The sequence below is a fragment of the Fimicolochytrium jonesii genome (genome assembly GCF_025526975.1).
Source record: "Fimicolochytrium jonesii strain JEL569 chromosome Unknown EV422scaffold_3, whole genome shotgun sequence".
Lineage (NCBI taxonomy): Eukaryota > Fungi > Chytridiomycota > Chytridiomycetes > Spizellomycetales > Powellomycetaceae > Fimicolochytrium > Fimicolochytrium jonesii.
Genome location: NW_026515670.1, coordinates 198406 through 223999, shown reverse-complemented (window position 1 = coordinate 223999; position 25594 = coordinate 198406). Strand labels below are relative to the sequence as shown.

The window sequence follows — 25594 nt, the reverse complement described above, 5'->3', positions numbered from 1 at the left end:
TTTCATGAGGTCGACATTATATCGCATGCATGTACGCCCACTGACCATGAAGCTTGCGAAGCACCTCATATAAAGTTCCAGACAGTCGTGTCCTTTCGGAAAAAGGCATATTACATCAAGCTTCCCGTCTTTGCAACGAACCGAAACTGACACGAATTCCATGATAGTGCTTCAAATGTCTCGAAACACCTACTACCAAGCGCGAGGAGCAGGCCAGCCGCTCGGCGGGCATCGCCCTGCCGAACCCTCAGAGCCTCACACCGACAAGCGATCCCTCACCTGCCTCGTCGCCGCCCTCGTCGGGTTCGCATGCGTGCAAGCCAACACCTTCCGCAAGAGCCCCGAGAAGCTCCCAATCACCCTCGCCATCGACCCCACCCTGTTGGCGTTTCCGACCCCCACGGAACTCCTCTACGGCCTGCGGGCGCTCGGCTACCGCCTCTGCCAGCACCTCCCGCTGCGCGGCATCCAAGTCTGCGAGGTGCTGCCGTACCGATCCCCATGGGCGGTCGTGACGGACGAGGCGGCGGTGAAGCATGTGTGGACGGGACTGTTTTGGCTGGCGTTGGTGGGAGGGATCGCTGCGGGGCCTGTTTGGATGGTCGTGCGGCATCGGCGGGTCGTGGGGGAGTATGCGTTCCCGGTCTTGCAGGGGATTGCATTCGGGGCGCTGTTGTTTAGTAGTTCGATAGAGGGGAACAACCTTACGTACGTTCTCATAGCTTTGATGGCGGCCTCGATCTTTCTCAAGTAGATGTTGTGGAACAGCGCAACTCCTGGTGGCCAAAAACGCGCTGTCGAATGTGATGGATTGATTGGCTGGGGCACGACATGCGCGCCGCCGATCGCGACATGGGGGGGACTGTGTCCCTCTGGAGGGTGTGTCATAACCTCAGACGCGCGCTGATTGGCTGGCCATGGCGCCTTGCAGTAAGTACTAAGAGAGAGCATAGTCATAAGAGAGAGAGGGATCCACACTCCGACCCGCTGTGCGTGCAAACCCGCCGCCGCCTACAGTCAACAAGACGTGAAATGGCGCAATCCAGCCGCTGTGACGGCAATGAAGCGCCTGTGACTGACAGCTCCCATACGGTTTCTGAGAGGATTGCGTGCGCCATCTTACTAGTAGCACTCCCTCCACAGGACTTATATCGGACCGTCGTTTCTAGAAGCCCTCCTCCTTCCTTCCTTCCTTCCTTCCTACACAACCCCCTTTTCTCATATATACCCCCCCCCCTCGCCACTTCCCCGCCTTCCGTAGACGTCCGGATCTCGAGCACACACACCGCAACTCCAACCTGTCACCTCTGTGCCATTACGCTCGCTCGCATTTCTCTCACTCGCTCTCTCTCTCGCGCTCTCTCCGCCAATGCGTCACCTATACCCAACCCCGCGAAAAGTCAAATCCTCGACCGCCCGCCAGCATCGACACTACCACCGTCGTCGTCAATCCACCCCCACAGTCAGCATGGCGACCGTCCAGCACATCCGCCCCACAACCGCACAGCCGTGGCTCGACTTCTTATACCCCGTCCTCTGCACCGCCACGAGACATTCGCGCGTGGTCGAGAAAGGTCGGAGAGGTGGAAAGTCTCTTGATGTCTCTACCACCGCGATGGTCGCATCGTCCTCCTCGTCGGCAATGTCTCGCCACCACCTACAGTTCCAGATCATCAAACCCCGCCCACTCCGCCAACACATCCGGTCCCACCACACCCAGACCCACCACCAATCCTCCCTCGCCACTCACAACCCCCTCTCGATCCTCGCGACCTTCACACCGCCATCCCTCCCTCCCTTCCCCATCCTCCCTCTCGTCCAACCCCCCAAAAAACCCCAACACTACCTCTTCGGCTACGGCTCCCTCATCAACCCGCACTCGCGCCTCCGCACCGTCCGCACACCCACCCACGCCATCCCCGCCGTCGTCCGCGGCCTGCACCGCTCCTGGTCCTACAAATGCGCCCGCAAATCCTACACCGCCGTCGGCGTCCGCCGCATCCCCGACTCCCCCACCGCCCGATGCAACGGCGTGCTGATCCCCCTGTCCGACCCCGACACCGAGCTCCGGATGCTCGACGAGCGCGAGAAGGACTACGTCCGCGGAACGCTCAGAGTGGAGGACATCGAGATCCTCCACTTCAACACCCCGCCATCTCCACCCACCATCTCACACCCGTTTGGAACGACATCCACATCCCCGGCCGCGCCCGTCGTCGTGTGGGTGTACGAGCTCCCGCCCCCGTCGTCCCGCACAAGCGCGTGCATGCGACCGGCGGCCCCGCACACACCGACCCCGTGCACACCGATCCCGCAATCCTACATCGACTGCATCCTCACCGGCTGTCTCGCCATCCACCCGACCTTCGCGCGCCTCTTCATCGACCACACCGCCGGGTGGGATTCCGGGCCGTGGATCAACGACCGCGCGGCCTGCGAGCGGAGCGTGAAGCGCTATGTCGGCGCGGAGGCGGAGCGCGGCGCCGAGGAGGTCGATGGGTTGTTGAGGGAGGGTGTGCCGGAGAGCTTTAGCGCGAGGGTGGAGGTTTGACGGGGGTCTTGTAGACGCTGCGGGGACACCGACATTTGTAATCCTCCCCCCGTGCTTTGTTGGAATGACATTTAGCGGTGGACGTGGTAGACAAAGACAATTTACAAAAACACGTTTTGGACTCCCCCCCCTCCGAATTTGAATCCTCAATCGAGGCCGGGCTATGCTATCATAATGATATCCACGTCAATGAAAACAGCTGCAAACATTCGGACCCAGACGACCGTCCTCCCCAATTGCTCCCCCCGCAAATATCCTGCGGAACAAGCGTCTAGATCTCCCCTTTATGCACTGTACGCTAGGTCACCCGTCTCTTCCAAGAGCGGTTGCGGAAAAAAAAAACTGAAAGCCCGCAGTGGCGGAACTTTGAATGGGGCGATGACACGACGCGTCAGGGACCGCTTGCCCGACAATCAAAGCCCGGCACTTCCGGGACACCAGTCTACGCTACAGCCCGTCCACATAGCAGGGGACGGGTCCGTTTTTGCTGGCGGTGGCTTCCTCCGCAACGATGCACGAAATAAAAGAGACGGTTGTAAGACCGATGTTTACGCCTCCACAGCTGTTTCGCTGTGGCCCAGTAGTTCCCACCAGAAACGAGGCCAGAAAGAGGGTATATGGGACAGCCACATATGTACAAAACCACTACTCAGCCGGCACCAAAAGCACTGCTCAAAACGGGGTGGTGATCGAGTGAGGTGTATGCCATAGCATAGCACAGCCGGCCCCGAATGCCCTATCTCCTCCCACCCAAACCCGGACCGCTCTCACCAAAAAACTACGATTCAGACATTTCCACCTACATAACAACACACCCCTCCTCCCCGCCGCCCATCCCGTCCTCGTCCTCGCCCCCGCCCCCGTCAGCATCGCCGCCCATGCCCTGGTTCAGCAGGGCCCTGAGCACGCTCCACGGAAACCCGCCCGCCGTTCTCCGGCCGTGTTCCCTTGCGAGTGCGATCACGCGGGGGGCGTGGGGGAGGAGGGAGGACGACGGCGGGAGGGCCGACGGGTGGGAAGGGATCGACGACACCGTGGTGGTGGTGGTGAGGTACGTGAACGGTGTGGCGAGGAGGTGGGTGGGTGAGGGGATCGGGTCGGGGTCGGATGAAGAAGCGGACGCCGATGCCGTGTCGTGTGGGACCGGTGGTTCCCCCGCCATGCCTCTCAGAACGCCGACGTATCGCTCCGTCTGGCTCAACGACTGTTCCGCGAGGGACGGTTGGCGGCGCAGGCTCGCCCTCCCGCCACCTGCACCCTGCGTCAATGTAGGACCCCCCGCACCCTGCGGCTCCCCATCCTGCCGCCCGGCTCCGGCGCCAACCTCCTCCACCCCCCTCCGCGCCCGGTCCGGGTAAACCGCCTCGAAGATTTTCACGCTCTCGTCGATCCCGCTGACGGCCACCGCACCCCCGCAGGGATGCATCTCCACCACATTCACCACACTTCCGTCCCCCTGCAACAGATTGCACAGCTCCCCGGACAGCTTATCGTAGATATGGAACGTGCCGTCGTCGGACCCGGAGACAACGTGGGTGGTGCCGAGGAAGTTGGTGTCCTTTGTGGTTTGGATGTTGGTGTGGGTCGTGTAGGATTGGAGGGGGGGGAGGACAGGGGTGTGGGTGTGCGGGGTACGGTTTCGTTTGGGGATGGGGCGGGTTGGGTGGGATGTTGTTGTTGTTGTTGTTGTTGTGGTGGTGGTGGTGGGTTCAGCGGTGGACGGTGGATCGTGGAGGGTTTGGAAGTCGGAGTGGGTGGAGTTGGCTTCGCTTTCGGTGGTGGTGTAGGACCCCCCGTCTTGATCTTCGTCTTCGTCGTCGCTGGCGGCTTCTTCTTCGTCTTCGGTGGACCAGTGCCAGTAGCGTTCCTCGTCTTCTTCTTCGTCTACTTCGTCATCCTCGTCCTCTTCGTCCGCGGGACCGACGTCCAAGTTCGGGTCAAAGGTCCCATTGAATAAATTCGCGAGGGTCGGCTCGCCTGTGGTCGGATCACCGATGGCTGCAAGGAGTGGATCCGCAGTGGCAGTCGTATGCGTGTGGGTGGTTCGAGAAGCGCTCTCCGGTTCCGCCGCGTGAGTCGTAGGTTCCGCCGACGACGCCGCCGAAACATCCATCGGTCCACCCGCCAGACTCTCCCCACTCCTCCTCCTCCTCGATCGCTTCACGGGACTGTGTCCATCCCCATGGTGGGCGTCCCCCACACCCGCATACTGAGAGTCACCCTCCTGCGCCCTCTTCTTCGACGGCGCCGCATGCGCGTGCGTCTTCTCCCGAGGTTTCTCAGTAAGCCCATCCATACTAAACCATTGCACCCCGTACCCCGTCCAACTCCCCAACACCTCCCTCCCATCTTCGCTAAACTTCACACTCGTCACCTGCACTCCTCTGTTCTCCTCCATCGCCTGCGGCGGCATCAGCCTCGCGACGCACTTGGACGCGTTTCGCCGGTCGTGGATGTACACGTACGGATTGTCCCCGCCGACGGCGATGTAGCGTGAGTCGAGGGGGGAGAGGGAGAGGGAGTTGAGGTAGATGCGGTTGGGGGCGTAGTTGATCAGCGGGGCGGAACAGGTTGGGGTGCGTTGGCGGGTGCGGCAGGTGTGCGGGACACGGGTGTCGAATTGGCGGACTGTTCCTACACTCATATGAAACCAATCATCAGTTTCCCCATACACTTTGCAAATGACCCCCCTCCCCCCCCCCGCACCACCGCTCTAGCAGATATGACACAACCCACCATCCTCACTACAACTCAAAAACACCTTCGGATCCCTCCAATCCACACAAATCCGCTTCACCCGATCCGAATGACACCCATACGTCTCCCTCACCCTGCCCCCCTCCCTGCCCTCGGTCAACTCCAGATCCACCACTTTGACATACCCATCCCCCGCACAACAATAAACGACACTATCATCCCGCGGCTGGAACTTCACGGAGAAGATGTTGGCGCGGTGGCCCGTGGAGATGGTTGTCAGCAGCTTGGTGGGGTAGTCGATCTCATCGCTATCAGAGGCGGGGAAAGCGGGCCCCGGGGCGTACTTCCACACGCAAAGCCGTTTATCGTCCGACCCCGAGATCAATAGATCCCCCGTGGCGTTCCAGCACAGGGCGTTGACGCAGCCGCGGTGGGCGCGGAGGGTTTGGGTTTGGGTGAGATGGGTGAGGAGCGGGGTGGAGTTGCGGGACGCTTTTGCTGGTGTCAGATGGCGGGTGAGATCATGGGGTAAGCCACGAATGGGGCGGGGCGAGGGAGGGACTTACCGAATGCGACGGGAGGGAGGGAGCGGTAGAGACCTGCTTCGCGCTCGTGGGTGTAGGTCCAGGGGTTGTTGAAGTAGGCCATTGTTGTTGGCGAGTGTGCTTCTGGATGGTCTTCTTCCCTTGGTGATGCTGGGGGGTAGATGTGAGCAGTTGGCGCAAGAGTGACGCTTCACAGAAACGCGCGGGGGTTGCGTCTCCCCTTCGCACAGCTCCTTCGGGACAGCGACTAGCAACAACTACCTATGATTTGTGTCCGCCATGCAAGACCACATCCCCCATCTAGATAACCATGCATATCTACAAAATTGTGAAAATAAGTTATCCATCATGCGATACCTTCTATCCCCACCCCTTCTCTCCGCCCCGCGCTCCCCTAACATTACGGCTATCCGACTCCCCTACACCCCGCTCCAACCCCCTCCCCGTCCCCCCTTACCCAACCTCCAAAAGCGCCTCAATCGCCCCCAACACCATCTTAATCTGCGCCTTCAAATCCGCCGCCCTGCTCGTATATCTGTCCGCAACCTTCACCAACGCCTGTTCCTTCCTTGCGATAAACATGAGTCCTTCGGGGAGTGTTAGGACGACGTGGACGTCTAGTCCTATTTTCACCGTAATCTGATCCAAGCGCGGTCTATGGGGAGAGAGGGGGGACGTTAGGTGTTGGGGTCATGGAAGAGGAGTTGGGAAAGGCGACTTACATGGTGGCCTGCATGAAGAACTCGCATCCGACGTCCATCATTGTTTTGAGTGAGGTGAGGTTTTGGGTTTGGAGGAGTTCTATTTGGTTGCGGAGTTTCAGACTACGTAATCGATCAGAAAAAGGTAGGTATTCATTGTTCATTATAACAAGGGGTATAGTACATGGGGTACAAAAACGCACTACTTACTACTCGGAAATGGTCTCGTATACTTTATCTCGAGCGTCTAGGGTGTTTTGTAAGTCGACGCGAAGCCGGTCGTTGACGAAGGATTCGTATTTCTTTATTTGGGCGGCGGTGGTGTCGCCGCCTGCTGCGGGGATCGTGGCCGATGAGGGTGATGGCTGTCGTTGGGCAGTCTCCTTCGCGATCTGCGCCTCCGCCGCCGGGTTCTTCGCATCCTTATACCCCACCACAAAATCCAACCCGCTATCCTCCAAAAGCTCCCCAAGATGCTCCACAGTCGCCACAATCGGCGCCGTCCACACCCGCTCGCCCTTCTGTTTCACCATCTTCGTAACAGAGCAGTACGCAGTCCTCGGTAATGACAAGTCGGTTGGATGCAGCGCCCCTGCGCGCGCCATCTCCTCCGGCAACGCCTGACATCCCGCCCCATGCGAGACCAAGATCAGCACACACCCGGGCGTATAATGTTCCCCAACCGCCAATCGCACCGCCGCGAGGAACCGGGCTCGCATCTCCTCCTTCGTTTCCGGATAAGGTGGCAACGGCGCCGGAAACTCTGTTTTTGAAGGGTTGAGGAACGCGAATTCGCCGGCGCGGTTGGCGTAGGTGAAGGGATCGTGGGGAATGGCGGTGGGGAAGTAGGCTGATGCGAGCCACTCGCTGAGCGGGGGGAAGAGTTCGAGGAGTGGTTTCTCGGCGGTTGAGTTACCGAGGCCGCTGATAATGGAGGTGGCGGTTTGGAGGGTGCGGTAGAAGGGGGAGGAGAGGACGATGATTTTGCGGTGTGTGTTTGAGGTTGAGTGTTGAGATCTGGCGAGATCTGAGGCGATGAACTCGCCGCTGCGTTGGGCTTGTTTGAGGCCTTGATCTGTGAGGGGTGGATCGTATGGGTTTTTGGCATCGATAACCCAGCTGGGGTCGACTTGGTCTATGCGTTCCCCGTGGCGGACGAGGTAGATCGTTGCGTCGAGGGCGGGATCTTTGAGAGAGTCTGGCGTCATTGTGTACCGTTTTGACGTCGAGTGAAGACCAAAAGTTGCTTCGGGAATATGCCTGCGGCGGGCGCTTCGGAGGCTGAGAAAGAGGCAGGTCTATGCTTCTTCCAAGAGGAAGTGCGGTAGTGTACTACTGCTCAGGGTCTACGGGTGGAGCGTACTGTACGCTTGGCCGGCCCTGTCCAGATGCTTGAATTCTATCTGAGGAGCAGTCTGAGGAGGAATAACGTCGCCGGAACAAAGTCTCACCGCTCTCTCTTCCTGTCGACTCTGCCCGTTTGGCAAGACGTGAACAGGCTGCGGTGGACAGGCATCCCCCAGGCAACAACGACACTCACTCACTCACTCACTTGCGGCTCTACGGCTGGAGGCCCGTGGTTTCGATCACGTAGAAGAATTCGGAAAGTGGTGACGAGTGGATCATCTATTTACATCCCCAAGAAAACCCACCACCCACAATGACGCTAAACCTCACTCTCCAATTCAGGTGCAGACCTCGCCCCCATACCATCGCTTGCCCTGTTCGTCAAACCTCTTCCACGCCTAACCTCGTTTTGTCACCTTCGCAGCGGAGGCATGGAACTCCTCTTCTCCAATCAAAAAGAGCTCACCCTCCAAACCACACCCTCCGACCTGCTTGCCCACTACGCCAAATCCAATCCGTCAGAGTCAACTTCAACCTCGGAAGCAGAACTCCGCCATCTCCTCCCTTACATCCGCGACACGCTGCTGACCGAACGGGCTGAGCTGTTCATGCAGGGTGATACCGTGTACGTACCCCCCAAAAACAAACCCCCCATTATCATGCTTGGGGGCCGATGGTAAAAACTCATATACCGGTTACTGCTTTTCTTAGACGACCGGGAATCTTGGTGTTGATAAATGATGCGGACTGGGAACTGGAGGGGGAGTTGGATTATGTCTTGAGAGACGGGGATGTGATTGTTTTCATTTCGACGCTGCATGGGGGGTGATGAAGTTCGCTGGGTCGAAAGCAGGGACGATGGGGTCGGGGGAAGGGGGAGGAAGGGGAGGAGGTGGTTGGAGCGGCTTCGGGAAAATGAAAATCTGGAGCGGAGGCCTATAGGTTGCCGGAAAGAGCACACGGCGGGCAATATGGACACAGCGGCTACGAGACATACCGATGGTCAGTGGCCCGCTTCTCGGCGCGTCAAGCAATGCCGGAAACGTATGGGCAATCACCGAAGCATCTGGCGGCGCGATGCCAGCGGGTCAGCATTCCGGATCGTCGAAATCGAAGACATTGTAGATGTGTGAGCATAAGTACGCGTACTGGGGCGTTCTGGCGGTGAAGCTCTCAGATGAGAAATGTGGGGAGGGCTATGAGGGGAGGTGTACTTGACGGGGAGTGGTAATGCACAACTGCTGAGGCGCGGGTATATGCGGGGTATATGCGGGGATCTGCCTGCAGACCCCCGTTTTCCAACCTGCTAACTCGTAAACCCGACAAAAGTCAAACACTCATTCGGGATAGGTGTATCGCAGCGGTTTAGCCTGATAGGTCGATGAACAGCGAGTATTATCTGGGTAATATATGTACAGTCACCTCGCAAAACTCTGTACCCCCCCGGAAATAAATCAGCGACTGTCGCGACGCCAAATTCACGTGAGTGACCAATATTGATTTCAATTAGAGGGGGGGCACAGAGTTTTGCGTAGTCGATGTAACCGCTGATTTCCTGGTTTTTGGCGTTGTAGGTGCGGATGAAGATGATGGACTTTTGCATTGGAAAAGTCGTATATATATACCCACACTTGATCCCACTCCACAGCTTCTAGCACAAATCGGAGTTTGAGCCAACAGCAAAAATGTACCAATTCAAACAACTAGTCGTCCCAGACTTCCTCAACAAAAAAGCCCCTCCAAACTACATCGCCGGTCTCGGCCGCGGCGCAACCGGCTTCACCACCCGCTCCGACATCGGTCCCGCCCGCGAAGGCCCCACCGAAGCCGCGCTCGAAAAAGCCAAAGCCGCCGCCGAAGGCAAGGGCCCCTCCAACGGCGGCGACGATGACGACGATGAGCGGTTCCAAGACCCGGACAATGAGACCGGGCTTTTCAATGCGGCGCCCTATGAGGCTGATGACGAGGAGGCCGATCGGATCTATGAGGAGGTCGATGCGAAGATGGATGAGCGGCGACGGGCGAGGAGGGAAGCGAGGGAGCGGGAGGAGTTGGAGAAGTACCGGAAGGAACGGCCGAAGATCCAGCAGCAGTTTGCGGATCTTAAACGGGGGTTGGCGGCTGTGAGTGAAGATGAATGGGCGAGTATACCGGACGTTGGGGATCTGGTGAGGAAGGGGAAGCGGCAGAAGAAGTTTGCAGATAAATACGTGCCGGTGCCGGATTCGGTGCTGCTTGGAGCGTCCAGCCAGTCGGCGCTGACGAATACGTTGGATGCGAAACAGCAGTTGTTGGGTGGGTTTGCGACACCGGCGGGCGCGATGGACGGGACCATGACGGATTTCTCGCAGTTTGGGCAGGCCCGTGATAAAGTGCTGGGACTGAAACTGGACCAGATCTCTGACTCGGTTGCGGGGCAGAGTATTGTCGACCCGAAGGGCTACCTCACCGACCTGAGCAGCATCGTCGTTCAGAGCGATGCCGAGATCAGTGATATTAAAAAGGCCCGCTCGCTGCTCAGATCCGTCACCGCCACCAACCCCAAGCACGCCCCCGGGTGGATCGCGGCCGCGCGGTTGGAGGAAGTCGCAGGCAAACAAGGCGCAGCACGGGAAATCATCGCAAAAGGGTGTGAAGAATGCCCCACAAGCGAAGACGTCTGGCTCGAATCCGCCCGGCTAAACACAACCGACAACGCAAAGGTCATCCTAGCCCAAGCCATCCGGCACGTCCCCCAGTCGGTCAAGATCTGGTCCAAAGCCTGCGACCTCGAGTCCGACCCCAAAGGCAAGAAACGCGTCCTCCGCCGCGCCCTCGAATTCATCCCCAACTCGGTCAAACTCTGGAAAGCAGCCGTGTCGATGGAAGAGGATCCGGACGACGCGCGGATCCTCCTCTCCCGCGCCGTCGAATGCATCCCGCTCGCCATCGAATTGTGGCTCGCACTCGCCCGGCTTGAATCCTACGAGAACGCCGTGAAAGTCATCAACAAAGCGCGTGCCAAGAACCCCACATCACACGAGATCTGGCTCGCGGGCGCGAAACTCGTCGAAACGAACGGTAACACCAAAATGGTCGACGTCATGCTCTCCCGTGCCGTCAAAGCCCTCGCGGAAAAGGGGTCAACACTCAACCGCGATAACTGGATCCAGGAAGCCGAGACGGCTGAAAAGGAGGGGTATGTCGCGACGTGCCAGGCTATCATCGCGGAAACGATCGGGATGGGCGTTGAGGACGAGGACCGGAAATCTACTTGGATGGAGGACGCCGAATCGTGTATCGCGCATGGGAGTTATATCACCGCCCGCGCCATCTACGCACACGCGCTTAAAGTGTTCCCGCACAAGAAATCCATCTGGCGTCGTGCGGCATTCCTCGAGAAATCCCATGGCACCCGTGACTCCCTCGAGGAGATCCTGCAACGAGCCGTGCGATACTGCCCGCAAGCCGAGGTCCTCTGGCTCATGGGCGCGAAGGAGAAATGGCTCGCGGGCGACATCCCCGCCGCGAAAGGTATCCTCGAAGCGGCGTTCGCGGCCAACCCCAACAGCGAACAGATCTGGCTTGCGGCGATCAAACTGGAGGTCGAGACGGGAGAATACGCCCGCGCACGCATCCTCCTCGCCTCCGCCCGAGAAAAAGCAAACACCGAACGCGTGTGGATGAAATCAGCGGTGCTGGAACGACAGCTGGGCCAGCCCGACGCGGCCCTCACCCTCCTCGCAACAGGAATCGCCAAATTCCCCACCGCGCCCAAACTGTACATGATCAAAGGCCAGATCGAATCCGCGGAAAAGAACGACCCCGTCACCGCGCGCGAAACCTACACGAAAGCCATCCGCGCCATCCCGTCCTCCACACCCCTGTGGCTCCTCCTCTCCCGTCTCGAAGAGTCCACGCACCAACAAACCAAAGCGCGCGCCACGCTGGAGAAAGCGCGGATCATGAACCCCAAGAACCCGCAACTGTGGTGCGAAGCCGTCCGCGTCGAGACGCGCGCGGGCAACACGCCGATGGCGCGTGCGTTGCTCGCCAAAGCGCTGCAGGAGTGTCCGACGTCTGGGATGCTGTGGGCGGAAGCGATCCTGATGGAGCCGCGGGCGCAGCGCAAGACGCGGAGTGCGGATGCGCTGAAGAAGTGTGAGAACGATCCGGTTGTGGTTGTTACGGTTGCGAGGCTGTTCTGGGCGGAGAGGAAGGTGGACAAGGCGAGGAATTGGTTTGGGAGGGCGGTGAAGACGGATCCGGATCTGGGGGATTCGTGGGCTTGGTGGTATAAATTTGAGGGGGAGCATGGCGAGCAGCAGCACGGTGGTGCGAACGGAGCGGGGTCAAATGGAACGGGTGCTGCTCCGAACGGTGCGAATGGTGCGACGACCGGGGAAAACGAGCGCCAGAAGGACGTCGTGAAAGCATGCATAGCCGCTGAACCTGCGCACGGGGAGAAATGGCAGGCTGTTGCGAAGGATCTGGCGAACGTGGGGAAGAGCAGTGATGAGATTTTGAGGATTGTTGCGAGGGGGTTGGTTAACACTATTTGATGGCTTGTTCTGTTTTGTTAGCCGGAATAGATGTGATGATTCATTCCCCTGTCGAAAGCCCGTCAAACAGCATGCTACGGTACCAGGAACCCGTTGGTAATGATTAAGGTTAGCATTACAATAAGCGGCGCGTCCCGAAAGGGCAAACTTTTCGAACTCCGATCACACGATGGAACGAGAGCGCACAAGAACTACCCATCACAAGCCCTCCGTGGGCCTGCCCCCCCCCCAGCTGGGCAGTGGGAAAAAAACGGGACAGAACTCAGCTCAGATTGCTTTTCTTCCACAAACAATCTGCCACTCCCCCACACAATCTGCATCGTCGTCGTCCCAGTCCCTCTCAGTAACGTACTGCACTAGTGAGTATTCCTGCCTCCCTTCCTCCCACCTCCCGCCGTCTCAGTCTCAACCTCTTCGCTCCCCACTCCCACGAAACTCATCTCCCTCCCCTCCCCCTATCACAACTCTCAAAAACAGACTCAGAGCAGAAAATGCACACCCCGACGACCCTCCTAGCCCTCGCGGCCCTCGTCTCATCCACGACCGCCCAACTTATCACTGCTCCAGCAACGTCCCAGTGGACTGCGGGGAGCACGACAAACACGAAGGGATGTGTTGCGAACCCCGTCGTGGGGACGGATTATTTCCCGCAGAAGACTTTTAAGAATGTAGGTAACCGAGCGAACGTTAGACCTTTTGCGAGCAAAGCGAGCACCGTCCGCCCACCGCAACCCAACCTCTTCGTCGCGAGGGATGTTGTTTTCATCCATCAACCCATGCAACCGACCGTCGTTTCACTCGTGAAATGTGGAGTGTGAAATGGAGGTGTGGTTTCTCAGACACAATTCTAACGCTCTTTTTCCTGTAAATCATTCTTAGGGCACAAACGATGTGTTCACGGTCGCGTACCAGGGAAACATAAAGATTGTTACCGACAACGGCAAGCTCCCGTACACCAAGCCGCACACTTACGTGCTTTACCAGTGTGGAACTGCCAAGCCTACTCCCGAGTTCTTGGCCAACTACCCCGGCGCTACCGTTTTCTCCATCCCCCTTGAGAGCGTGGCGACCACCTCCACGACGGAGCTTGCTTACCTTGAGATCCTTGGTGCCCGTAACGTTATCAAGTACACCACCGACCAGTCTCTCATCACGTCCCCATGCATCCACCGTGCCAGTATGTACAGTGTCTGAGTCTCCGTTGACCATATCCCATCTCCCCAACTCACGGTCACTCGTTCTTCACCACTTTAGATTTGACGAGCATCAATCCCTACAACCAGACCGCCGCGGAAGGTGCTGCTTTCATTGCCGCCTACAACAATGTCAATGCTACCATTTCCGGGGGTGACCTCCCAGCCCCGAGCGCCAACAAGACCCTCGTCTTTCCCGCGGTGTCCGACCAGACCCGGTACGGCCGGTCCGAGTGGCTGCTCTTCCTCTCGGCCTTCTTCAACGCCGAAGACACCGCCAACCAAGCCGTCCAAAAGATCAAAACCCAGTACGACTGCGTCTCCGCCGCCGCCAAGAAGGCCGCAGAAACCTACGGCTCCCCCGACGCGTCCTGGGCCGACTTTTATACCCCGGACCCCACCAAGGGCGTCACCCAATTCAACCTCGGCGCCCCGTACAAGTACCAATACCTGCAAGACGCCGGCGCCGTGTTCGCCAAAGCCGGCGCGGGCAACACCGGCACGACCGCGGACAAGGTCACCGAGAGTTCTCTGACCACCACCCCGACCACCTCGGAGGCGGTCAAGAACCTGATCGCCAACTCCGAGATCTTCATCACCTCCGGCTTCGTCAAGGACAACGCGGCCCTCCTCGCCTCCCTCAACATCGCCGCCGCGGACGTTGCAAAATACAACATCACCCAGACAAAGGAGGCCTGGTCCGCCGACAAGAAGATCTCCCCCGAGGGCAGCGGAATCGCCTGGTTCTCGAGCGCCGTCCCGTACCACCACCTCGTCCTCGCCGACCTGGCCTCCATCGTCCAACCCGCCCTCCTCCCCAACTACGTCCGCAACTACTTCCGCAACGTCGCCACCGAGAACCCGGTTGGTATCAGCAACGCCCAGTGCGATAACGCTGCCAACCCGCTGATGGGAACTGCGGAGGTTGTGCCGGATGTGTACACCGGCGATTGTGCACTGAACGGCGCGACCCTGACGGGCACCGTGACGAACTGGAAGACGACGGGTGCGGGTGGCACGAATGGCGTGGGCAACGGTGGTCAGGGCAACAGTGGGGGCCGGATGGGTGTGTCGGCGTTCTTGACCGTTGCGCTGACGGTTGTTGGGTCCGCTTTCTGTCTTTTGTGAGGTCCCCTCCCCCCCGCCTCCCCCCGAAGACTCATCTAGATGCAACATTCTCTTGTTATTCCCACCCCTCGCATACCACCCACACCATTTCGCATTTTATAGACTTTCCTGGGCAATGCAAACGATTGGAACTTTTTTTCCGCTTTCCCTTACTCCTGTATGCATGAACGGCCAAAATACAGAAATAAAAATTCGCTCATAGACTACGTTCGCTCTATCGCCATTCGTGTATGTTCTCCCCCCACATATATGCGGACCCATCTACCGTAAGTTGCTCTGGGCACATGGGAGTGTCACCTGGCACCTGTCAGCGTTCTTCACCGTAAGCGGGGGGGACCATACCTAATGTGAACAGGAACCGGGATGGCGCCGGACAGACAGATAGCGACTCTGTGATACGCCGTTGAGAGTGAGCGCGCGACCGCTATCTCCGGAACGCCGTAACGCGTTCCGTGGGCTGCGATAATGGGGCGGGGTATGGGTGCGTCATCTGCATCTTGGCGGAAACCGTCACTTCCAAACGCATCGTTATTCTCGCACGCGAAGCCGGCCCCTCGCAACCGCCTCCCTCAACTCCGCCAACCTCCCCACCTCCCTCGCGCCCCTGACCAGCACCATGCTCTTCCACGCGTTCCCGTTCGGCCGCCGGCTTTTCGCCACCCGTCCGTCCTGGTCGAGGATGTATGTTTCTAACCGCGTCGGGTTGGTGATGTCTGCCCAGGTCAGTCGCGCGGAGCGGATGGTTAGGGTTTGGGTTGTAGGGTGGATTGACGTTATCTGAGTAAGGGGAGGGGAACGGGGCTGTTAGGGTGGGAGGGGGAGGGGGCCAGGAAGAGGGGGCAGGGAGTCTTACGGTGACGGTTTTCTCGACGGAGATGTTCAGACTCCCTCCGAAATTCTTTTTGTAGAGGAGACGGTCGGCTTTGCGGATGACGCCGGCTTTGCACATGTCTTTTAGGGTTATTGTTTTTGCGAGGCTAGAATTGGTAGAAAAGATGATGGGTTAGCAACACATCGTTCCGGTTTGGTGTTTCTTCTCGTTGTGAAAGGCGACCAAGACCTGGAGACTCACCTCGCAACCTCATCCCCAGCCTCATCCTGATCCAGCTGCTCGCCCCACACCTCCTCATAGTGCTGCTCCTTCCACTCATCAAACTCCCGCCTGCTCCCTTCCCTCCCCCTCACCATCGCCTCCCACTCCTGCGGTTCGTAGAACCCGTTCCCGAGGTTGGCCTGGAATTCATGCACGCTTTCGCGGAGGTGGCGATTGTGGTTGAAGAAGCGTTCGGGGAGGGTTGTTGATAATGACGATGGGGGTGATTGGGCGAGGTCGATGGACGGGACGAGGGACGCGAGGGAGGATTGCTCGGCGGGCGTGAACATTTGGAAGATGTCGTAGGTGAAGCATTTCTACAACGTGATTCGTTTCCCATCGCATCAGCATCGTGTGCACACAGAGCACACCGCCCCACGCCCCCACCCCCCAACCCTTACCATCAAATCGCACCCCTCACTCCCCAACCTGCTCTTCTTGCTCGTCAGCAGCGTCTCGATGGAGGTATTCGAGTCGATTTGGATTCTGGCGCGTTTGGGGCGGCGGGTGGGGGTTGTTGATGAGATTGGGGGCGGCGGTGGTGAGGTGGGGCGTTTGCGGGTGCTGCGGCGCGGGGTGGGGTTGTAGTCTGTGTCGCTGGAGGGTTTGGTGGGGGTTGGTGGGGTGGGCATGTTGGGCATGCTTTGCGTTGGGGAGGGGGATGTGGGTTCCGATGCTGAATGCCCAAGTCGCTAGCCGTAATAATACGCGTGCTCGAGATTATTGCTCCTTCACAGAGTCCCAGTGTCCCAGTTATTGCTCCTTCCAGCCCGCCGCTGAGATCGACCCCTGGCCATCCTCAAAGTATCGCTCGCTCCCTTGTCCGTCGGACAGCGTTGTGAACACCGTTTCCGGAGCGTTGAAGTGGTCGTCATCTTGCGCAATTCCCCTTCTTCACGCGTCCCCTCGGCGACGTCCAGCGAGACCTCAAATTGAGCGGCCTTCAGACTCAAAAGCCCAGCCAACCCCACCCTGATCCCGAATCATGCGCATCCTCGAAACCCCCTCCTCCCCACGCCCCTCAGACTCCGATGAGTACGTCACCATCCCCTCCCCGACCCACGATAAAGACAACAACGACGACGGCCACCCGACCGAAACCTCGGACCTGCAGCGGGATGTCGAGGAAGGAGTGAGGGAGATGTATGAGAGTTTAATGGAGGGGTTTGAGAGGTGGGTTTTGATATGCGGAAGGGGTTGTGTGGATTGCATTTGCGATTTGGGTCCGGAGATGGGGTACGAGGGAATGGGCAGGACACTGCGGTGTATAAGACGAGCGGGGCGGTGGATGGCACGAACACCCTCAACCGCGGCTTCTCCATGAATCCAGTCGATGTCGTCGTTAACCCGTTCCCCCCTTTCTCACCCCACCGGCCATTGTCTCGATTCCCCCCCAAAAAACAGCACAAAACTCCTCCGCCCGCAACACAAATCCTACCTCCTCGCCTCCCTTCCCTCCCTCCCCCGGTGGTTCGTCTCCCTCGACGCCTCCAAGCCCTGGATCGTCTACTGGCTTCTGCACTCCCTCTCCCTTCTGGGAGTCGAGATCCCCGAGGAGGTCGGGCGGCGTGCCGTGCGCGTTTTGAAGGGGTGTTGGAGTGATGGCGGGTTTGGGGGCGGGGTAGGGCAGATCCCGCATGTGGCGACGACGTATGCGGGGGTGAATGCGTTGGCGATTGTGGGGACGGAGGAGGCTTATGATCTTGTTGATCGGTGAGTTGGCGGGTCGCAGAGGGAACTCACCATCACAGTCACTGATGAAATGGGTACATGACAGACAAGCCCTCCTCGCCTTCCTCCTCCGCCTCAAACATAAAGATGGTTCCTACACAATGCACGAGGGCGGTGAAGTCGACGTCAGGTAACGTCAAAAAGATCCATAACGCGTTACATTACCCAATGTACTGAAATGAACCATATTTCCCACAGAGGAATCTACTGCGCGCTCGCAACCGCCAAACTGGTCGGCATACTCACGTCAGAGCTTTACGAAGGGTCCGCGGCGTTTATCCATCGGTGAGGACGTGTGCTTCTCTCACGGGGGCTGGTTATGATGGGGTGGTGATTCTGATACCGATAATAGATGCCAGACCTACGAAGGCGGCATAGGCGGCGCACCGGGCTACGAAGCACACGGCGGGTACACGTTCTGCGCCGTCGCGGCTCTCGAACTCATCGACCAGTTAGAAATCCTCGATCTCGATTTATTAACCGTACGTGAGACACCCTTCTCTCCTTTTTTTCCTCAAATGCGTCTCTGCTTATGATTTATAATTTTTTTTGATAGCATTGGCTAGTGTCCCGCCAACTCCCCCTCGAAGGCGGCTTCCAAGGCCGGACCAACAAGCTCGTCGACGGCTGTTATTCGTTCTGGCAGGGCGGGGCGTTTCCGATCTTGGAGACTGCGTTGGCGAGGCGATCAGAGAAACGTGGTGGGGCGAGGGTTGATATTTTCAATCGAGGTTTGTGTTGTGAGTGACTTTTGGGGGGCGAGAGCGTGGGGAGTTGCGGTTTTACTGATTGATGGGAGGAAAAGAACGATTGCAGGAATATATCCTCGCCTGCTGCCAGAACCGAAAGGGCGGGTTACGCGATAAGCCCGAAAAGTAAGCTTACCCACATACCCACATTCCCCATCACCCCCTCGGAGCTCATAACATTTTCCCTTTCTTAGGTACCCCGACTACTACCACACGTGCTACGTCCTCTCCGGCCTCTCTCTCGCGCAACACAGTTACGCGTGGGACGAGAAGGAGGACGATATTGTCGTGCAGGGGGCGAATGTGGTTGTGGGGGTGAAGGAAAACCTTCTGGTAATGTTCTTTCGGGGGGGGGGGGGGGGGGGGGAGATGGGAGATGTGGAATGGGGCAGATAGGTGATTGATTCTCTTTTTGTTTTGGCTAGCAATCGACACACCCGATCCACAACATCCTCCCGAGGCGTGTTGCGAGGATCAAGGCGCATTTCGCGAGTTTGCCTGTTGTTGAGTGACCGGGGGAACCTCCCAGGTCGGAGATTTCACACACACTACGAAATGCATGCATGGCGTTCTGGGTTAGCTGCAACCACGGGGATCGCACACACGGAGTAGGAAGATCGTGGGGTATGATAGGTTGTGTAGGGCAGATTTGCTTTTTTTTTGGCTCACATGTCAGGGGATATGTAGGATAGCAATAGGTTGCGATGGGAGTGTACAGGAGTGGTGGGGAATCACTGATTCTGGGTGTGAGGAGCAATGGTGATATGGTTGTATGCGAGGTCCCGTCCGATCGTAACTGTTCATAACTTCCCCCTCCATCTCGCGTGCGAGATGCGAGATGAGCGGAAGTTACATGTTTCCCCTTTTGCCCAATAATCTTGGGGAAACCAAAACGTGTGCGCAATTAAATTGCACACCTTCCTCACCGCGCTGTAATGTAGGACTAGCGTTCTCCAACCGGAGACGAGCAGTTTGACAGCTGGGACTCGGTTCGGGATCAGCGGGGCAGAAATAGCATACAGCGAACAGGAGAGCGAAAGGAGTTGCAAATTCGTCTCGCGTGGCAGGAAACGCGTAAGCCTGCCGTGTTGTGCATCGTGCAAGCGGTTTCAATCGAATTGCCCAGTTCCGGCAAAAAGAAGGAGGATGCTGGGGCCCGGCACGGGGTAACAAAGGGGACGCTGGGTCAGGGCCACCTTTTTCTGAGACATGTGCTGATTCTAGGGACCATGGAGCTTTACGTCCTTGTTCAGCAGACATACAGTATATTATCGGCCTTTTCCATATGGAAGGTAAGCCATGCTTTGAGATGGCGCGGAGGGGGTTTGTGCAACTCCGCAAGCTTGGGTAAGCAAAAAGCGCGTCTCCGGCGCTTGAGGTTGAAGGGTTAACGGGACAGCGGAAACAGCGGGACAGCGGGTTCGAAGAGGCTTATATAAAACGCGTTGTCCCCTCCAACGCGTAATAAGGTTATCCTACATACATGGAATCCGTAGCACATTGCCCAAACAGGGGAGGAAGAAGAGCGTTGAGAACTTTGGCCCTTCATAATTGCGACTTCAATGGCGCCATCCATACGAGCAGCCCTGCCAATATAATTTTATAAAGAGGAACAAGACAAGAGTGGGATGAAGTAAAGTAACATAGTCAAGAATGGATGAAAGTAAGGACGACCGTACCTGTTTCCGCTGCGGAACCGCAGGCCACATATCGACCAGATGCCGCATTCCCGACATGCCTATATCCGTCAAGAGAATGCGAAAACAATTAACGTCACTCAGATCAATACGCACGACAACGTTGCGAATATATTTACCAAGTCACTCGATGAAAACAAACACTGGAAGTTTGTTCACGCTCTGGGATTGCGCCGAACAGCCGATGTTTCCTGATACGACGATGCGCTCTTTTCCTACTCCCAGGATCTTTTTTTTTTCCTCATGGAGGTTTTTACACCTGGGAGAGGTTTTTAACGGCCAACAGTGGTCCATACACTCGTCCATACACCGAAGTCCATGACCGAATAGCCGAATAGCACAGCTCAAAATGCACAGACGGACCCAAGCGCAGAACACAGCACCTCCAACACAGAAGTAGAGTTAACAATCACGCCTGGCCGTGCCGGCAGTGGTCATAACTTTTTCTAGGTGTACTGGGGAATGGGCAACGGAACCTGGGGACTGGGCCACGGAATCTTGGTCTTGATCTTGGTCTTGAAATGCTGAGGAGGAAAAAGGTGTTCCGCCCGACGACGTGCAGCTATTTATACGTACTGCACAGTATGTCCGAGCCTTCAGACTCCGAGGTCGAGCAGCGTTGGTTATTACCGGGTTAGGGTTGTGAGGTTGGGGATAGGGTTGATAAAGCTACTAGCGAGCGACCTTCGCGGGCGAAACCGCGTACACGTATATTATAAACGATAAATAAATACATATGATCCAGCACATCTTTGGACCCAACGACGCCGGATCGCGCACGGCGAGACCCGACTTCGGCGAAATAGTAAATGAGATGCATTTGATGATATGGGAGATGATATGAGGGGCTCATGCGCGAGAGCGAGAGCCCCGTGCGCGATCCGACCCAAAGATGGCGGCGATATGAGGGATACTGGTGACCTCCGTCTATTCTCCGCGACGCCGTCGGGGGAACGATTTTCGCCCCACGCTGTACTAATCAGCCCTCAATGGATTTTGGGGAGAAATTCGTCCCCCGCACGTCAAACCGGGAAGTGCCCGGGGACAGTGCTCTCCGCGACGCCGTCGGGGGAACGATTTTCGCCCCACGCTGTACTAATCAGCCCTCAATGGATTTGGGGGAGAAATTTGTCCCCCGCACGTCAAACCGGGAAACCAACTTGAGGCCCCGATGTCCTGCCCTCATCCAAATCGATCCTGCCCTCATCCAAATCGCTTCGACCGTTTCTAACAGTTTTCGAACGCTGTGTGTGATTCAGGAAGGCTTTTCAGAAGACCATCGTGGGTAGCGACTTGTGTACATTGCATTCATTTCTACACTAACAGCCGACGCCCAAAAAGGCCCAAGCGGATGATGAGTTAGAGAGCAGAGGGTTGCTATATATTAGACCGGCGACCTAAAAGGTCCGAACGGATGACTGCCGGGTTATTCATCTTCATCAGGGAGGCCGTATTTCCGGATGGCCGCGGCCGTCGCCAGGGGCAGCGTCACAACAGCTGTGTGGCGACTGCCGCCGGACGTGTCAAGCACCGCCGTTCCGTGGAGCTTGTCAGGCATCCACGTCCACATGCAGTTGGGCTGCAGCACCAACTAGAAGCCTTGCTCTGGCAGCACAAATACCCACTCGCCGACGACGGTTGGCGGAGCGGCGGCATAGCCTGCCGCCCATGCGCATAGCTTGCGGGCTTGAAGCTCCTCCAGAAGCTCCTCCTTCGGGGTCGGCTTCCATATGGTGCGTCCTGTGTGCGGGTTCAGCTCGCCGGCTACGCCGTCGTCCGACGGGTCGCAGTGAACGACCACTTGATAGTTGGTGGTGGCGAACCGCGGGGGGAACTCATCGGAATTTGGCCTGTACACCTCTGGCATGGCCATCATCAGGTAGGCCTCCACGGTGGGGTTGCGTTTGGCGAGCTCCTGCAGCAGTCGCTTGGTGAAGGCCTTTTCCGTGGCAACGAGAAACTTCTTTTCCCCTCCTTTCATTGCATAGTGCGATGTCCCCCTGGCATATCCCGAGTTCTTGTGGCCACGACAAAGCCCCGCGGCATGCATTGTGCCCCTTGAGGCCTTCCATCGAACCACAGCCGGCCGGGATCCACAGGACTCGACGATGAGCCCCAGCCGTAGGTCGTGTTCGCAACGACCCGCGGTAATGTACGAGATTGTGGCCACAAGGGCGCCGTGCTCGTCGCGGATGTAGATGTCGGCCCCTGCCCGGGGTTCAATTCGCTCAAGCCCATCCAGGCCCCTCGCCTTTGCCGGCCTCTCCCCAAACCCCGCATAGACCATCTCGCCCTCCCAGTCTGTAATAATGCTAGGCCCGTTGCCAGGGGCTAGCTCTGTCTCTGCTCGATGTATTGGAAGAAATCTAGAGTTTCTACCTCCCGGGGCGCCGCCCGAAGGCTTTTCTTCCCTTTGGGAGTCACCCCAGAGCGTAGAACTCCAATATAATATATGCTCCACGTGATCTCATGCCCTACGCGCTTCCCCGCACTAAGGTGACACCTGCAGCACCTCATTACACCCCCCTTAGAGCCAAGTGTCACTCCGACACCGACCGCACCTGTCAGTCGCTCCCCGCTGTTACTTGATGTGGAGCTGACACAGGTGTCGGCCATGAGGAGTGCGCATGGCTCTACTGGAGCAGCTGGCGTCACCGGTGGTCACCACGATGGCAATCAGATCCACGCCGATATGAGGTAGAGATGATTCGGCCGCAGCTGGTCGTGGGGCGCTATCGTCCTTGTCCCTGTGGCATATAAAAAAAAGGCAGTACGCCCTTGGCACCTTCCCGCCAGTCCCCGGACTTACATTTTGTTATGATCTCGACGACGGGGGCGGAAGCGAAGTAGAGAAGACAGGGCGAGTGTGATAGGCGACAAGAGATTGTATTGGCGAAACAAGAAACAAGGACTAGAACAGGAGATGAGAAGAACTGGTGTTGATCTGCTGGGGAGGAAGGGAATGGACGAAGAGAGGCCGGCTATTTATAGATGGGCAACCCAGCAGATCAGAGAACAACAACAACAAGAGGGGACTGGGGGGCGCCAGCTATGCTCCTAGAGCGTGCGTGGCGAGCGTAGAGAGCATTGCTACAGCTGCTGGCTATGGGGAAGCAGTGGGGGGTGTGGAGAAGCCGAGGGGGGATTGGCGAAATGAGAGGAGAGAGGAGGAGTGGCGATATTGCAAGAGGATTGGCGAAATGAGAGGAGAGAGGGGGAGTGGCATTGACATTGACATTGACACTGACATTGACACTGACATTGACATTGACATTGGCGTTTGACATTTGGCGGTTGACATTGGCGGCTGTCAGTAGGTAAGCTTATGGTATGGGCGCGTCGTCCATAACACATTTCTTGCTCCCAATCTCGTAACCTCTCACCGTCGCCGTTCCCCTCTTCACTATGGCCAGCGTAGCTCCTCCTGCCAAGCCCACTGCCGCTGGCCCGTCATCGGGCAAGAAGAAAGTAGGCGAGGGCCCCACCACAGGGGACAGCCTGAAGAAGGCTCTCAAGCGACAGCGAGTGGTGAGTCCACGGGGGTTGCCCAATTGACCGAACTTACGTGGTTTGACCAATTCTATCTCAGGACACCCCCGAGGTGCACTCGGACAGTACCCCGGTGCCCCCGGCTCCACCGGCCCGACCTACGTGTTGGAACTGCAACACGTACCGCCCCCGCAAAATGTTCCTCTCGGCGTGCCAGCACGTTATATGCCGGCCTTGCATCCTCCTGCTCTGTGATGACACCCTAAGGAACCGCATGTCATGGGTGGTTCCCGTGGGGTGACTGACAGCTCACGTTCCTTCCCAACAGACCGACACACCCATCAAGGAGTTCACGTGCGGCTACATGGATGGTTTCGGGGAGGAGTGTGAAGTGCCGCTCTTCTGCCAGGCGCTACCCTGCACCTGTGTGTGGCCCGACTGCAATTGTCTGGCCGAGGACGTGCGGTCTTCCCCTGCGACCACATCCAGTTTATGGGGCATGTCCGCGTGTAAGTACAACAGTTGTGAGTTTTTGACAGGTTGCGCCACTGACGTGACGCGCTCCCTCTAGCCAGATGAACGTCCAGCAGTTCGTCCCGCTGCGTTGTGGCATGGGGACCGCCTGCCACGGCTCACGTTGCCAATGGTCTTTCGCCAAACAGGCTGATATTTAGCCTGGCGTCGTCGTTCTTCTTTCTTGTATATATTTTGTGGAATTTGATCTCTTCGGAGCGTTTCCCTTTGGTACTTCACTGATCGTCCTGAGCCCTGGTGCCTCGCACCCGCTCGCATCCTAGGCCTTGGTATTGCATACCCGCCCGCATGAGCCCTGACACCTCGCTTGCTCGCTCGCATAGGCCCTGGTACCTCGTACCCGCCCGCATCATAGGCCCTGGTACTACGTACCCGCCCGCATCATAGGCCCTGATACTGTGTACCCGCCCGCATCACAGGCCTTGGTACTAGTACCCGCCCGCATGAGTCCGTAATGGTAATGATCATTTCGGACAGTAGAAACTCTGTATGTACAAGGTTCAGATACGTTTACTGCGACAAGAGACTGCCGCTCTCTCCTTTGCCTTGGTCTCCCGAGTCTCCTGGCGCTTGGCGGCTTGCTTTCGGACATATCGCTTGTGGGCCGAGGTGTCACAGACCTGTCGGAGTGGGTCCCAGGTGTTCTGGGACACGTCGTAGCCGGCCCATTTGACCAGGAACATCTCGGCGTTGCATACCCACTTGGAGTCGAGGGTGTCTTCAACTCGGTGTTCGAGTTTGCCGTTGACTTCCTCCGGGGGGGGTGGTGCATCCACTTTTCGGTATGGGCCGTTGTCATAGGCCACCCATAGGCTGTACAGCCTATGGGTGGCCTATGACAGTAGCCTATCGGTCTATAGGTCATACTTCTCAACAGCCTACGGGGTCTATAGGTCATACTTCTTAACAGCCTACGGGTCAATGGCCCATAGTCCTCAACAGCCTATTCTCAGCATATGAGTCTATGGGCCACAGATCTCGTCAGCCTATCCTACAGATCTCAACAGCCTATCGGCACGACTCCAGTCACGTGACCTCGCTGGGCCTTTGTTTATTAAACGACTTCGAGCCAATTCTTGCCAGGACTACACGCAACCCTCTCCGTTGTCTCCGGATTGGTTCTGTTACTTTGCGCGAATAACAACGTTATCGAGTGGTAGCCATTTTTAGCCATTTCATAGCCACTTCGTGGCCGTTTCGTAGCCATTTCCCTCCTCTCCATACTTTCCCTCTTTATCGAGTGAACACGCGTCTTTCACTGATTTTTATCGAGCCGTTTCGTCGAGCGTTTCAAATGGTAGCCAAGTAGCCATTTTCTGCCAGAATTCTCTCCGTATATATAAAACTGTGCTCCTCAAGGTGGTGGTCATATTCACCACCACCACCTTGTTGATCAAAATTTATACTATAACACCTTTCCAAAATAAATGGCTACTTGGCTACTTTCTATTCTCTTCATATTATTCTCTTCATTCTTCTTATCAAATTCAACCTTTCACTCGATCTAAAGTTCCTTGTCGAGTCAGAAAAAATGGCTACCTGAATGACTACGGATTGCTCTTAATGGCTACCTACCCCCGCTTCTACTTTTCCCCTCC

General features: G+C 57.3%; 10 protein-coding genes across 10 annotated transcripts; 6 read left to right on the top strand and 4 right to left on the bottom strand.

The window, feature by feature from the left end:
• Window positions 1-175: 175 nt before the first annotated feature.
• Window positions 176-815, top strand: EV422DRAFT_503645 (uncharacterized protein; the record flags this gene model as incomplete). Its single annotated transcript, XM_053068365.1, has 2 exons — window positions 176-708; window positions 755-815. The coding sequence occupies 2 exons, from the start codon at window positions 176-178 to the stop codon at window positions 813-815; spliced, it is 594 nt and encodes a 197-aa protein (XP_052928549.1).
• Window positions 816-1173: 358 nt separating this feature from the next.
• EV422DRAFT_516375 (uncharacterized protein) lies at window positions 1174-2900 on the top strand. The gene has a single exon (XM_053069377.1). It carries the CDS (start codon window positions 1370-1372, stop codon window positions 2549-2551), a length of 1182 nt encoding a protein of 393 aa, XP_052928548.1. The 5' UTR covers window positions 1174-1369; the 3' UTR covers window positions 2552-2900.
• Window positions 2901-3306: 406 nt separating this feature from the next.
• Window positions 3307-6028, bottom strand: EV422DRAFT_235188 (WD40-repeat-containing domain protein). The gene is made up of 3 exons (XM_053065598.1): window positions 5815-6028; window positions 5288-5746; window positions 3307-5185 (listed from the first exon to the last, which is right to left on the bottom strand). Exons 1-3 carry the CDS (start codon window positions 5894-5896, stop codon window positions 3351-3353), a joined length of 2376 nt encoding a protein of 791 aa, XP_052928547.1. The 5' UTR covers window positions 5897-6028; the 3' UTR covers window positions 3307-3350.
• A 189-nt stretch (window positions 6029-6217) lies between these two features.
• Window positions 6218-7027, bottom strand: EV422DRAFT_583745 (uncharacterized protein; the record flags this gene model as incomplete). The annotated part of the gene is made up of 3 exons (XM_053073420.1): window positions 6218-6448; window positions 6516-6617; window positions 6705-7027. 3 exons carry the CDS (start codon window positions 7025-7027, stop codon window positions 6247-6249), a joined length of 627 nt encoding a protein of 208 aa, XP_052928546.1. The 3' UTR covers window positions 6218-6246.
• A 1127-nt stretch (window positions 7028-8154) lies between these two features.
• EV422DRAFT_564166 (ubiquitin-like modifier 1) lies at window positions 8155-8670 on the top strand (the record flags this gene model as incomplete). Its single annotated transcript, XM_053072167.1, has 3 exons — window positions 8155-8183; window positions 8266-8466; window positions 8553-8670. The coding sequence occupies 3 exons, from the start codon at window positions 8155-8157 to the stop codon at window positions 8668-8670; spliced, it is 348 nt and encodes a 115-aa protein (XP_052928545.1).
• A 523-nt stretch (window positions 8671-9193) lies between these two features.
• Window positions 9194-12443, top strand: EV422DRAFT_516369 (PRP1 splicing factor, N-terminal-domain-containing protein). The gene is made up of 2 exons (XM_053069376.1): window positions 9194-9323; window positions 9416-12443. Exon 2 carries the CDS (start codon window positions 9527-9529, stop codon window positions 12380-12382), a length of 2856 nt encoding a protein of 951 aa, XP_052928544.1. The 5' UTR covers window positions 9194-9323; window positions 9416-9526; the 3' UTR covers window positions 12383-12443.
• Window positions 12444-12517: 74 nt separating this feature from the next.
• Window positions 12518-14901, top strand: EV422DRAFT_516368 (uncharacterized protein). The gene is made up of 4 exons (XM_053069375.1): window positions 12518-12741; window positions 12860-13050; window positions 13262-13559; window positions 13637-14901. Exons 1-4 carry the CDS (start codon window positions 12552-12554, stop codon window positions 14701-14703), a joined length of 1746 nt encoding a protein of 581 aa, XP_052928543.1. The 5' UTR covers window positions 12518-12551; the 3' UTR covers window positions 14704-14901.
• A 90-nt stretch (window positions 14902-14991) lies between these two features.
• On the bottom strand, window positions 14992-16709 carry EV422DRAFT_235044 (ASXH domain-containing protein). Its single transcript, XM_053065596.1, has 4 exons — window positions 16198-16709; window positions 15776-16113; window positions 15557-15680; window positions 14992-15480 (listed from the first exon to the last, which is right to left on the bottom strand). Exons 1-4 carry the CDS (start codon window positions 16435-16437, stop codon window positions 15232-15234), a joined length of 951 nt encoding a protein of 316 aa, XP_052928542.1. The 5' UTR covers window positions 16438-16709; the 3' UTR covers window positions 14992-15231.
• Window positions 16710-16951: 242 nt separating this feature from the next.
• On the top strand, window positions 16952-18957 carry EV422DRAFT_235031 (farnesyltransferase, CAAX box, beta). The gene is made up of 8 exons (XM_053065595.1): window positions 16952-17509; window positions 17574-17657; window positions 17726-17812; window positions 17880-18009; window positions 18084-18258; window positions 18333-18402; window positions 18471-18609; window positions 18702-18957. Exons 1-8 carry the CDS (start codon window positions 17130-17132, stop codon window positions 18786-18788), a joined length of 1152 nt encoding a protein of 383 aa, XP_052928541.1. The 5' UTR covers window positions 16952-17129; the 3' UTR covers window positions 18789-18957.
• A 2607-nt stretch (window positions 18958-21564) lies between these two features.
• EV422DRAFT_564161 (uncharacterized protein) lies at window positions 21565-22260 on the bottom strand (the record flags this gene model as incomplete). The annotated part of the gene is made up of 1 exon (XM_053072166.1): window positions 21565-22260. The coding sequence occupies one exon, from the start codon at window positions 22258-22260 to the stop codon at window positions 21565-21567; it is 696 nt and encodes a 231-aa protein (XP_052928540.1).
• Window positions 22261-25594: the final 3334 nt, after the last annotated feature.